This window comes from Neolamprologus multifasciatus, chromosome 19 (assembly GCF_963576455.1).
Source record: "Neolamprologus multifasciatus chromosome 19, fNeoMul1.2, whole genome shotgun sequence".
Lineage (NCBI taxonomy): Eukaryota > Metazoa > Chordata > Actinopteri > Cichliformes > Cichlidae > Neolamprologus > Neolamprologus multifasciatus.
Window position 1 is genome coordinate 5,988,313 of NC_140457.1, and position 13,148 is coordinate 6,001,460.

General features: G+C 45.4%; 2 protein-coding genes and 1 long non-coding RNA gene across 3 annotated transcripts; 1 reads left to right on the forward strand and 2 right to left on the reverse strand.

The window, feature by feature from the left end:
* The first annotated feature begins 748 nt into the window (after nucleotides 1–748).
* LOC146495809 (uncharacterized) lies at nucleotides 749–2,977 on the forward strand. The gene is made up of 4 exons (XM_085144255.1): nucleotides 749–911; nucleotides 1,149–1,300; nucleotides 1,343–1,432; nucleotides 1,585–2,977. Exons 1-4 carry the CDS (start codon nucleotides 749–751, stop codon nucleotides 2,803–2,805), a joined length of 1,626 nt encoding a protein of 541 aa, XP_085000381.1. The 3' UTR covers nucleotides 2,806–2,977.
* Nucleotides 2,978–8,281: 5,304 nt separating this feature from the next.
* On the reverse strand, nucleotides 8,282–9,043 carry LOC146495810 (uncharacterized). Its single transcript, XR_014871340.1, has 2 exons — nucleotides 8,509–9,043; nucleotides 8,282–8,419 (listed from the first exon to the last, which is right to left on the reverse strand). It is a non-coding gene; the product is annotated as an uncharacterized LOC146495810 (long non-coding RNA).
* Nucleotides 9,044–9,108: 65 nt separating this feature from the next.
* Nucleotides 9,109–12,468, reverse strand: LOC146495811 (uncharacterized). Its single transcript, XM_085144518.1, has one exon. It carries the CDS (start codon nucleotides 12,453–12,455, stop codon nucleotides 9,399–9,401), a length of 3,057 nt encoding a protein of 1,018 aa, XP_085000644.1. The 5' UTR covers nucleotides 12,456–12,468; the 3' UTR covers nucleotides 9,109–9,398.
* Between the last annotated feature and the right edge of the window lie 680 nt (nucleotides 12,469–13,148).

Here is a 13,148-nt window from a genome sequence, read left to right on the forward strand (position 1 = left end):
GAGTGTTTGTATTTATGCCGCATGTTTTGGTTGCATCCGTCAATTCGTCCTGGAGAGACTCCACCCGTTTCCCCCTTTTTATTAATTTGACACACCTGAGAGGAACGGCAGTAGTAATTTACAGAGTGCGCAGGGACACATAAGGCTGGGGGAGCTTGGCGTCAAGGAGAGAGGAGGATACAGCGCCGGCAACGAGAGACGCAGAGCGAGCGGGCCGATTGCTGCAGCAACACGAGGCCAGAGTACGCGTCTGCAGAGAATTGGAGGCGACGAGACGGGCCGGTGCCGAGTGACAGTTACAAAGAAGCGGCGGGCGGAGTTGAGAGCTCTGCCCACCCGGGCGCACCGGGGCGCAGAACGTGGGGAGGAAGGCGAGGACGCCGCCGGGTTCCCCTCCTGCACCGCTCCGCTGGATTTTTAACTTTTTAGTGACTCTTATATCGTGGCGGACGCCACCGGATTTTAATGTTGTGTTTTATTGATTTTTATTGTGTTGTCCCCTGGCCAGGGTTGTTTTAATTCATTTTGCATTTTTAATTATTTAAATATAATAAATTATATTTTAATTATACAGTTTTAAAGTTGTGTGCTTTCCCTTGGCGGCTCCACTGCTCTGTCCGTTTTGGAGGAAGGTTTCCCCTCCTTTAAACGAACACTGAAAAACATCACCTTCCCTCCGTTACATAATTGGCATTTTTGACAGGATACGGAGTCAAGAGCAGATGGGTTAGTCAGGGGAATAGCAAAGATGATGATGCCTTTATATCCCGAAGCCCCGTGGCTGCCGAAATTTAAAGGGCCTGATCAAGATGTGCAATATCAGGATTGGAAGGAGCAGATGCGGGGGCTGCTGGGATCACAGGATTTGCCTGAAGCGAGGAAAGTTGCTATTGTGTTGGGAGCGCTAGCAGGTGAGGCTAAACGTCAGGTCAGTGTTCTTGAACCCAGTGAAAGAGACCAAGTACAAAAAATCTTTTCCTTTTTAGACTCTTTATATGGTGATCGTGTCCCCACCCCAGTTCTTAGGTCACAGTTTTTTAGTTGCACTCAGAACCCAAGTGAAACCGTATCTTACTTTATTTTGCGGTTGAGAGAATTATACTGTAGGTTGCGAAAGCATGACCCAGATAATGTCCCCTCTGATGCAGCCCTGCGAGATCAATTGTTGCTAGGATTGCGGGAGGGCCCTGTAAGTCAGGCACTGAAGGTCTATGTGCGGCGTAACCCAGATCAAGATTTTGCTGCCATACGCCAGGAGGCACTGCTGCTAGACTCAGAACATGTACAGCCCCAGTCTGAGGTAACCTGCCTGTCTGTAAATAAGTCTCATGCTCCTTTTAAGGATGAACAGAAAGAAGATTGGAGAGAGGTGTTAAAGCAGGAGATATTGGAGGATGTCAAGGCACAAATGAAGGGATTGGCACAAGAGCTAGTAAGAGAAATTAGAGGCTCCACTCAGCCAGCTGTAGCTACTCTTCCGCCTGCACCTCAGTTTAGGAGAAGACTGCGACAATCGAATGCTAGCTGGGATGCGCAAGGTCGGCCTATCTGTCGGAGGTGTAACCAAGCAGGACATATAGCTAGGTTTTGCCAGACCTCCATGTCTTCCCAGCCAAGTTTAAACTAGATGACCCTGCTGCTGAGGTCCGAGGGGCGGGGGCTTTTGGTTCACCTAAGGAATTAAGGGCCACAGAAACATTTATTGGGCAGTGTCCAACAGTGAAGATAGTGATCGAGGGGGTGGAGCTTCAAGGCTTGTTAGATACAGGATCACAAGTGACTTTGATCCAGGAGAGTTTGTTTAATGAGCATTTTTCCCAGGCTAAGCTTGAGAAAACTCCAACCGCCTTTAAGCTGAGAGCCGCCAATGGTCTGGAAATTCCCTATACCACCTATGCTGTCCTGGACATGGAAATAGAAGGTTTTAAGGTTCCTGGACGCGGGGTTGTGGTGGTAAAAGATGACCATTGTACGCACCCACTGATTGTTGGTATGAATGTTGTGACTGCCTGTTGGAATGTATTTAAGTGGCCGGAAAAGACTGCTCCTGTCCCACAGCAATTAACGAATCAACAGGCCTGGAGGACTGCCTTCGCAACATGCAGACGGATAGAAGCAAGTACAGTGGAGGACGGAATGGTGGGGTATGTACGGCTAGCTGGCCGACGCAAAATTAAAGTTCCCCCGAGGAGTGAAATAATGGTGTGGGGCCGGGCTCAGATGGGTCCGCAAGGAACGGATTATTGTGCCCTGGTGGAGGCACTGCCTGATACCCCTGATGTGGGGGTGGCGAGAACCCTTGTTATGGTAAGGGCCAGGAGAGTGCCAGTGAGGATTTGTAACCCACACCCCTATCCTCTTTTTATAGGTCGCTACCAGAAACTGGGAAAGCTATCCTGCGTGGATGAGGCCGACGTACATGGCTCACAGGACCTGAGCCTGTCCCTTGGGATGGATGGTGTGGTGGAGGTGGCTCTGGTCGACAGTGGTGCCCCCACGGAGGAGGAGAGATTACCTGAGGAGATGAGTAAACTGATTGAACGATCTGACCTGTCTGAACTGCAACAGGGCGAGCTACGTGCTTTATTGCTTAAATGGGAGAAGGTGTTCTCTAAAGATGACGAAGATTTTGGGAGGACTGACCTGGTGCATCATTGTATCCCCACAGGTGATGCAGCTCCCATTAGAGAGAGGTATCGTCCTTTGCCCCCTACAATGTATAAAGAAATGAGGAGTCTCTTGGCAGATATGATGGAAAAGGGAGTTATCCGGGAAAGCTGTAGCCCGCACCCATTGTTTTGGTGAAAAAAAAAGATGGCACCTGGCGGTTCTGTGTGGACTATAGAAAATTGAATGCGGTGACACATAAAGACGCTTTCCCTCTGCCACGAATAGAAGAGACATTGACAAGCCTTACTCGAGCGCAGTGGTTTTCCACCCTGGACTTAGCCAGCGGATACTGGCAGGTCCAAATGGACCCGACGGACAGGGAAAAGACTGCTTTTACTACCCCAGTCGGGTTGTTTGAGTTCGAGCGGATGCCGTTTGGTCTGTGCAATGCACCCACTACATTTCAACGGCTGATGCAGCACTGTTTGAGTGGACAGATTGCAGAGTCTTTATTGGTGTACTTAGATGACATTATCATTTATTCACCTGACTTTTCGTCTCATTTACAGCATCTAGATGAAGTGTTTCAGAGGCTGTGGCGCCATGGGTTGAAGTTACAGCCGAACAAGTGCAAGTTCCTGCAACAGGAGGTGACATTTCTGGGGCATGTAGTGGATAAGTGTGGTGTAAGACCAGACCCTGATAAAATTTCTGCAGTTATGGATTGGCCGGTCCCTGATACCATCAGACAAGTCAGATCTTTTTTGGGCCTGGCTGGCTACTACAGACGTTTTGTGTCCGGCTTTGCTAAAATCGTACGCCCTTTAAATGCATTATTGACAGGGGTCCCTGTAAACAAGAAAACAGACCGTCGCAAAGTGCAGTGGTCCCCAGAATGTCAAACGGCATTTGAGGCCCTCAAAGCAGCTTTAACGCAAGCACCTGTTTTAGCATACGCAGATTACTCTCTTCCATTTATTGTGTATACTGATGCCAGTGGTCGCGGGCTGGGAGCTGTTCTGGCCCAGGTTCAAGAGGGCCAAGAAAGGGTAATAGCGTACGCCAGCAGAAGCTTACACCACACGGAACGGAATGACGCCAACTATAGTTCCTTCAAGTTGGAGCTGTTAGCCCTTAAGTGGGCAGTTACCGAAAAGTTTAAAGACTATCTGACTGGTGCACGATTCGTTGTGTATACTGATAATAACCCTGTGGCCCATTTACAGACTGCTCGCTTGGGCGCAGTAGAACAACGTTGGGTTGCCCAGCTGGCCTCTTTCGACTACGAGATCAAGTATCGTTCGGGTAAGAGCAATATTAATGCTGATGCCCTTTCTCGATTCCCCACTGTCCCAGCAGAGCACCTGGAGGGGGCTGGATCAGAGCGTGGAGTCACTTCAGCAGCCATTGAACTGACTTGTGAGGTAGAGGGGAGTGACTGGGCAGAAGCACAATCTCGTGATCCAGATATTCAAGTGGTAAAGCAACTTCTGGAAGCCCAGGTCGCACCCACAAAGCTAGAACGTCAGACATTGTCACATGGTGTGCGACGACTCCTACAGCAACAAAAAAGACTTTTTATTAAAGATGGAATACTGTGCCGTAAAGTGTTGGACGAATATACCCAGGAGACTCGTTATCAAGTTGTGTGTCCTAGTTCCAGGTGCCATGAGGTGTGGCGGAAAATCCATGAGGCTGCTGCCCATGCGGGGGTAGATCGAACCCTCTCTCGGATACGGCAGCGGTTCTACTGGGTTAACATGGAAGCACAGGTACGTCAGTTTCATCTGGGTTGTGTCCCCTGTAGTCTACAAAAGGAGAGGGTAGAACCTAGGGCCCCACTGCACCCTATTTCAGTTTCATACCCTTTGGAGGTTGTAGGCATGGATTTTCTGTCCTTAGGCCGGCCCACTGACACTTATCAAAACATACTTGTGGTTACTGATCTGTTTACACGGTTCGCTTGGGCTATCCCTACAATAAACCAAACAGCAGAGACTACAGTAAAGGCTTTGTGGAAGTATGTGATACAGCCATTCGGTTGCCCAGGCCGACTCCACTCTGACCGTGGGTCTAATTTCGAATCTGCATTAATGAAACAGCTCTGTGATACCTATGGTATAACTAAAAGCCACACGACACCTTACCACCCTGCAGGGAATGGTAGTGTAGAACGTTTCAATCAGACCCTATTAAACATGCTTCGCTCACTAGAATCAGTAAGACAGAGTCAGTGGGTAGGAAATCTGCCAGAACTCGTCCATGCTTATAACAATACTATCCATAGTTCCACAGGTTATGCGCCTGCCTATTTGATGTTTGGTCGACACTTGAGACTTCCCGTGGACGTGGCATTAGGCGTGGCCCCCCAGCAGGCGAGGCAGGATGTAAGTGAGTGGGTGTGTTCTCATCAACAGAAACTCTCCCTAGCTTACCGTTTGGCTGGGCAGAGGATGTATAGTGCGGCCTCCCAACACAAAAGCCAGTATGAGAAGAGAGGTTGTACCCTCCCATTGTTGCCCGGGGAGAGAGTCTGGGTACGTGACCGAAACAGACAGGGCAAAGGAAAACTGTGTTCCTGGTGGTCTCCTGAGCCGTATGTGGTGCTGGAACAGGTGGGAGATACGGGCTTAGTGTATAAGGTCAAACCAGAAAAGGGGGGTAATATACAAACTTTACATAGGAATGCCTTAAAAGCAGTGTTGGGTAAGTTACTTTAAATTAGTAACTTAGTTACATTACTAGTTACTTCTATCAAAAGTAACTCAGTTACTTCAAGTTACTCGTTACTTTCAGAGTAACTAGTTACTAGGGAAAGTAACTTTGGTTTTACTCAGAATTCTCTTGTTAATGTGTTGCTTCCGTAACTGGATACCCAGCAAGATTGCCAGTCTTCTAGCTTGCTTACTTGCCACAAGTGCACTGTGTCACCTACCAATAGAAAGGAAAAAATAATGTGGACATTTCCACGAGAGAAATCCCACACCTGATTCTATCCTAGCCTGCTTTTTACATCCAACACAAAAACTGCAGTCGTGGTGCTTTCGATTGTACTCAGAACTCTGAAATTCTGCCTTCTGAATAGGAAGATGTAGGTAACACCAGACTGCAGATGAGCTGCTTACAGGGCTGGACTGCGACAAAAAAATCGTCCCGGGCATTTTGACTAGAGACCGGCCCACCATTATAGGAAAAATCATAAAGCCTTTGAATGAAAATAAACACTGTTGTGACAGTGATGTACACTGTTCTGATGGTATATATGCATCAATCTATCAATTGTTTGTTGTAAGACTCAGATAATTATTTTTTTAAAAGTGAGACATTTTAAATGAGAATAAGAAAGTATTTCCTTGTGCCCCCCTTTCCCCCTTAATGCCCTACATGGAACCCTGGCAACACTTTGCTAGACCCGCCCCTGCACAGTTACCAGCTGTCAGCTACTTAGAAAAGGATCCTGGTGTTATTTGTCTCTCAGAAACAGTTCATAACTTCAACTCATTCATGTCACCTAAAAGGTAAACCTGTTTCTTCACACAGCTCTGATGATTCAGTAAGGACGTCTCCTGGTTTCATCTTTATGTTTCCCTCTCACCAGATAACCAAACCGACATCATGACCAGCAGCTTTACAGCGGTGGCTCCAGCAAACATCAGCTGATACTAGAAATTAATATTAAATAAATTCTAACATCAGCTGATCAAGCTTAAACGTGCTGCCGTTGTTTAGCGCGACATCCGCTGGTTTCCTCTTTCTGGCGCAAAGTGGGCGATAAATAAACAAGAGAGAAAAACCGATCAGCTGATCATTGATCAGTTTCACGATTGAAGTAGAAACAGGAGACGGAGGGGAGATAATGAGAGAAGAAGAGGCAGCTGCAGCGTAAAGACAGAATAACTCCAGCTTTGTGTGTTTTTCCATTGTAGCTGAAGTCCGAGACAAACTGTGTTCCTTTTCACCTCATTAAGAAACGCGTAATATTTTCTCTGAATACGAGACGATTCCGTTTTTTAAGGGACGGTTGGAAACTCTAATAATTAACCTTATGAACAAAATAAAGTTCAACATCTTCATAGCACCCACCCAGCTGTATAGAAACTTCATGCTAGCTAGTACGCAGTACGAAAAAGTCAGCATAACGAATATAAACTCCACCTAAACTTGGTTTATATCTGACTCAGATACACTGCAGGTCATAACTTCTTACCTGAAGTTCAGTTCACCTGACACTCTCGGACCAGCGGCCGCTTCGGGTCTCTCCTCTTGCCTCCCTTTTCCTTCATCCACCTGCTGCTTCCACCACTTGCTAATGTTATTGAATCTGTGGAAGCTCCGCGATAGCCGCCACACGAAGTAACGAATAACGAGCCTATCTAAATCCCAGTAACGAGTAACGCGTTCCTGGTTTTGGCATAATAACTAGTTACCGTGCTCGTTACCACAATAATAACGTAGTTACTGTAACGCGTTACTTAATAACGCGTTAGTCCCAACACTGCTTAAAAGTGTGCATTGCTCCTCAACCAGACTTTACCCCTCCTACGGAGGAGCCGACCACAGGCCCTTCGGACTTCCCAGTGCCAGTGTTTTATGGGTTTTCACCCCCTACTGACTGTGTGTCATCTCACCAGAGTGACTCAGGTATGTCCTTTAGGCGGTCCACTAGGACCACGCGTGGGATTCCACCAGAGCGTTATAGGGAGATGGAGCATTAGTAGGGACTGCTAATATTTCAGTGTGGGGGGATGTCATCCAGGGGAAGACGGATGTTATTTTACTTTGCTGTGTTTTAATGTGAAGTGTGCTTATTTATTTTTTATATTGCATGTTTTGTATCTTGTGGAGTGTTTTTATTTATGCCGCATGTTTTGGTTGCATCCGTCAATTCGTCCTGGAGAGACTCCACCCGTTTCCCCCTTTTTATTAATTTGACACACCTGAGAGGAACGGCAGTAGTAATTTACAGAGTGCGCAGGGACACATAAGGCTGGGGGAGCTTGGTGTCAAGGAGAGAGGAGGATACAGCGCCGGCAACGAGAGACGCAGAGCGAGCGGGCCGATTGCTGCAGCAACACGAGGCCAGAGTACGCGTCTGCAGAGAATTGGAGGCGACGAGACGGGCCGGTGCCGAGTGACAGTTACAAAGAAGCGGCGGGCGGAGTTGAGAGCTCTGCCCACCCGGGCGCACCGGGGCGCAGAACGTGGGGAGGAAGGCGAGGACGCCGCCGGGTTCCCCTCCTGCACCGCTCCGCTGGATTTTTAACTTTTTAGTGACTCTTATATCGTGGCGGACGCCACCGGATTTTAATGTTGTGTTTTATTGATTTTTATTGTGTTGTCCCCTGGCCAGGGTTGTTTTAATTCATTTTACATTTTTAATTATTTAAATATAATAAATTATATTTTAATTATACAGTTTTAAAGTTGTGTGCTTTCCCTTGGCGGCTCCACTGCTCTGTCCGTTTTGGAGGAAGGTTTCCCCTCCTTTAAACGAACACTGAAAAACATCACCTTCCCTCCGTTACACTAAGCAACAAGTAAAACTGTGTGTTTCTCCTCTCTGATTCTCAGCTGAAGAAGTGTTTTAGAATATATCTCTTAACATTAAACCAATATTTGAAAACAGGAAAGTTGTCACGGTTGTTAAAGAGTGGACTCAGGCGCGGAGCTCAGAAATAATGACAGCGCATTTATTTACAGTGCAGCAAGGTGACAACAGTTCAAATATGCAACGATGGTGATAGTGCGTCCCTCCTTCCGTGTAAGCCCGTGCGTGGTAGTGAGTGCCCGTCTCTCCTCCAAGTGCTTCCTTTGTGTCCGTAAATCCTCCGTCAATGACGACAGCAAAATGTGTACGAAGATCAGACAGTACTTCAATAACGTTAGCGACTCGAAAACACTACCAGGCTTAGTGCAATACTCCAGCGCTGTCTGTCGCTCAGCCACACCATTAAGTAGCCCTGCTGAAGATGGTAGTTGATGGGCAGCAGCTGGTGGATTGACTGCAGGTGCGGCAGCTCCGGGCGACAGCACTTCCGGGTCGGAGGTAGCCTGTTGCTAGGTTACCTCCTAACACACAGCGGAGCCGGAGGGGAAGACAGGGCGATAGGAGAGACACATACACACGCACACAAATATACACACATTGGCAGGTCGACCGGTCAGGGCGCCGTCAGATCCTGACAAAAGTATCTGATATATGAAGCTAAAATTTACAGCAATCATTATAAACGTTAAACTTTTCCATTGTGAACAGTTGAGCAGAAGGTTTGGTTTTGACACAGAATGATCACTATATCAAATTATACTGTAATACATTAAAATACAAGTACTGATGACCAGAGTATACATATGCTACACTTTTTTAATTTGTGGTTGACATCAAGAAAAGACAACAAAAGTCAACTTGTTTTTAATTTGTATTTTTTTTTATTATTTAATTTTAGTGCCAATTAACTAAGAAGTCTCCCGAAGGTGTTTTGAACTGTAAGGTGGAGGGCCTGTAGGACCTCCACCTTACAGTTCAAAACACCATCTTTAGAAAATTCCAGCAATCAAATGATCCCCTATGAGCAAGCACTTGGCGACAGTGGGGAGGAAAAACTGCTCTAAAAAGCAGAAACCTCCAGCAGAACCAGACTCATGTAGGGGCAGCCATCTGCTGCGGCTGGCTGGGTACGATGGAAAACACAAAGGAGACACAGTGAAGATATAATAGTTTTTTAGGAAAACTGTAAAGACTTTTAGGAATTTTGATTTGAAGCAAGGCAGTGGAAAAGTCAAGGTCTTTAGTCATCGCTGCCCTTAAAACAGCATCTGAAGGGTTTCATAATAGCTCTTCCCACTGCTGCAAAGAACCTGGCAATTCTGGACTTTTTTGGAGGACTTGTGAGGACACCCAAATTGATTTTCAAATGCTTCAAAATAGCCTCATCAAATGAACTATCACCTGCAAAAGCAGCATTCATGACCTGTTCTGTGGAGCCAAACTCCTTGACGAGTCCTTTAAACATTTTTTTGGTCAATTGACTCACATTCTTGTCCAGATTTGTTATAGACTCCTCAATGCTGATTTCAGGTTGCACCAAGTTGTTGAGATGTTCAATGATGTCTCCTAAAGCTTTGTTAGGTAATGAAAGCGGCTTTTTTAGGCTCTTTTTGTACTGAGCCACGAGTCTAGCTATAAGACACATGGCAAGGTTCTCGGATGCTGCCTGAGATGACACTGACACTTCTGAGAGCTTTTTCTCCAACTTTTCTGAGGGTTTCTCTTTAGACATTTCAGACAGTTTTTCCTCTAACTTTTCTGAGGTTTGCTCCTCAGACTTTTCCAAGAATTTCTCCTCAGACTTTTCCAAGAATTTCTCCTCAGACTTTTCCGAGGGTATGTCCTCTGAGAATCTGTCCTCTGACTTTCCAGACATTTCCTCCTCCATCCTCTCGAGAACTGGTGTTGAACTTGAACAAGAGGATGTTGAGCGTTTCTCTGGTGACTTGACCTGCTTTTCCAGAGACGCTGGTCTAGAAGGACAGGGTTTTTTAGATTCTCTGACACTTTTCTGAGAATAGTCTGATTCTGTGTCTCTTGCCCGTTTCTGTCCCTTTGCAATGACCTTTTGGATCTCTTCAACAGCATCAGACACTTTTTCGCTCTGAACAATTTCATCTATTGTTTCACCATCAACCAAAAGCAGAATCTTTTGCAAAAACTTTCCAACTGCGTCTTCTATGATTACATAGAGGACTTCAGGAGAAAAGAAAACTCTGGATTCAGCTACTTGCTGTGGTGTCTTGGAGATGACGGAGTCTGATAGACTTCTACCCATAACAGTTGTGGGAATTTGGTATATACGACTTATCATTAAATGGTCGTACAGTTTCTCTGTCAATTCTCTCGAGAAATTCTTCACTTTCTCGCTTATTTGAATGTTTTCGAGCCTTTCTTGGATAATGTCATGTTCTTTCTCTTTTGTGAACTCGCTGTATATGTCACTAATTTCAGATTTGATGACATTAAAGCTAGTTGGAGTAGCAGATTTTATCATGTTTCCCAGAGTAGATGAGCTTCTAGAAGGGGCACGGACAGACATGCTAGAATTTGAACGAGGAGTTTCGCATGCTGAACCTGGGAGGCTGACACTCATACTGTCGTGGGAACCCATTCTCTCAGTTTCAGGGGAGTGGGTTACCTTTGACAGACTAATAAAATAGTCTTTGCTCTTCTTCACTGTTGTTTTCAGCTCCCCTTTCATCTTTTCAAAATGTTTTCCTGCAATCTTGGAAAAATGCAGTTTGCGTGATTTTTGCGGTGCAGAACGAGCATGTGAGGTAAAAAACTCTCTCACTTTATCAAAGATGATTCCCCCGTTGAATCCAGATTTGGGTGAGGTACATTTCTCACTGTGACAAGAATAATCAGTGTCAGTGCACTGGAGATTGTCAAGTATAATATTGACAATGTCAGCTGCAATTTTTTCTACTGGGGTCTCAGGTGGAATACTTTCTGCCTGCCTTTCAGCTTCTGCACATTCGCCACTTTCTGAACTTTCTTTCTTTTCTGAAAGTTGCTCTATTTTAGCAGGTGGCTCAATTTCCATATCGCTGTCATCATCCGATAATTCATCATCTGTAAAATCTGAATCTTGACACCATTTGGTCAGAATCTCACTAACCTCCTGGGTGGCTGATTTGACTGAGATGCTGGACTCAATGCTATCTTTGCTGGACTCAGACTCACTTGAATCGCTTTCCTTTCCCATGCACGGGCATTTCAGTTTACTTGCATATCTTTTCAAGCATGAGAGAGCATGAGAAACCATGACACGCAGTTTTCTAATATTACGAATTGCCCCACTGACGTAAACAGCGGGGTCTGATGGTAAATTGAAGCGCTCTCTGACCAGGGCGACTATATATTTGACCTTATTTGAAATCTCCTCCTCAACCATCTGTGTCAGCTTTTTAGCACTGCCGCATATCTGCTTTGGGATATTGAGCAGGTTTGCAATAGTGATTGAGATGGAGTCACCAAATGATGGATTTGTTTCTATTTCTGCAGATGCATCGCTCTGAATGACGGGAAGAGCACGTCTCAAAATGTTGACTGAGGTGATCTGTATGATTTCAGAAATCATATCAGCCAAAACTGCTTGAATATCAGAATCCCAAGCTCCATTTTCTATTAAAGTCCACTGTACATCATCGAGCTTGTTGAAGGCGTTATCGATAATCGGTGACAGCTCATCTGGTGATACGACCAGTGGGGTTTGAGTATTATAATCCTGTGTTGCAGACATTGTTATTTCACACGGATTCTCTCTGTTAAAATCTTCTTGAAACGCTAAACTCTCCTCAGACTTTTCCAAGGGTATGTCCCCTGAGAATCTGTCCTCTGACTTTCCAGACATTTCCTCCTCCATCCTCTCGAGAACTGGTGTTGAACTTGAACAAGAGGATGTTGAGCGTTTCTCTGGTGACTTGACCTGCTTTTCCAGAGACGCTGGTCTAGAAGGACAGGGTTTTTTAGATTCTCTGACACTTTTCTGAGAATAGTCTGATTCTGTGTCTCTTGCCCGTTTCTCTCCCTTTGCAATGACCTTTTGGATCTCTTCAACAGCATCAGACACTTTTTCGCTCTGAACAATTTCATTTATTGTTTCACCATCAACCAAAAGCAGAATCTTTTGCAAAAACTTTCCAACTGCGTCTTCTATGATTACATAGAGGACTTCAGGAGAAAAGAAAACTCTGGATTCAGCTACTTGCTGTGGTGTCTTGGAGATGACGGAGTCTGATAGACTTCTACCCATAACAGTTGTGGGAATTTGGTATATACGACTTATCATTAAATGGTCGTACAGTTTACTCTGTCAATTCTCTCGAGAAATTCTTCACTTTCTCGCTTATTTGAATGTTTTCGAGCCTTTCTTGGATACTGTCATGTTCTTTCTCTTTTGTGAACTCGCTGTATATGTCACTAATTTCAGATTTGATGACATTAAAGCTAGTTGGAGTAGCAGATTTTATCATGTTTCCCAGAGTAGATGAGCTTCTAGAAGGGGCACGGACAGACATGCTAGAATTTGAACGAGGAGTTTCGCATGCTGAACCTGGGAGGCTGACACTCATACTGTCGTGGGAACCCATTCTCTCAGTTTCAGGGGAGTGGGTTACCTTTGACAGACTAATAAAATAGTCTTTGCTCTTCTTCACTGTTGTTTTCAGCTCCCCTTTCATCTTTTCAAAATGTTTTCCTGCAATCTTGGAAAAATGCAGTTTGCGTGATTTTTGCGGTGCAGAACGAGCACGTGAGGTAAAAAACTCTCTCACTTTATCAAAGATGACTCCCCCGTTGAATCCAGATTTGGGTGAGGTACATTTCTCACTGTGACAAGAATAATCAGTGTCAGTGCACTGGAGATTGTCAAGTATAATATTGACAATGTCAGCTGCAATTTTTTCTACTGGGGTCTCAGGTGGAATACTTTCTGCCTGCCTTTCAGCTTCTGCACATTCGCCACTTTCTGAACTTTCTTTCT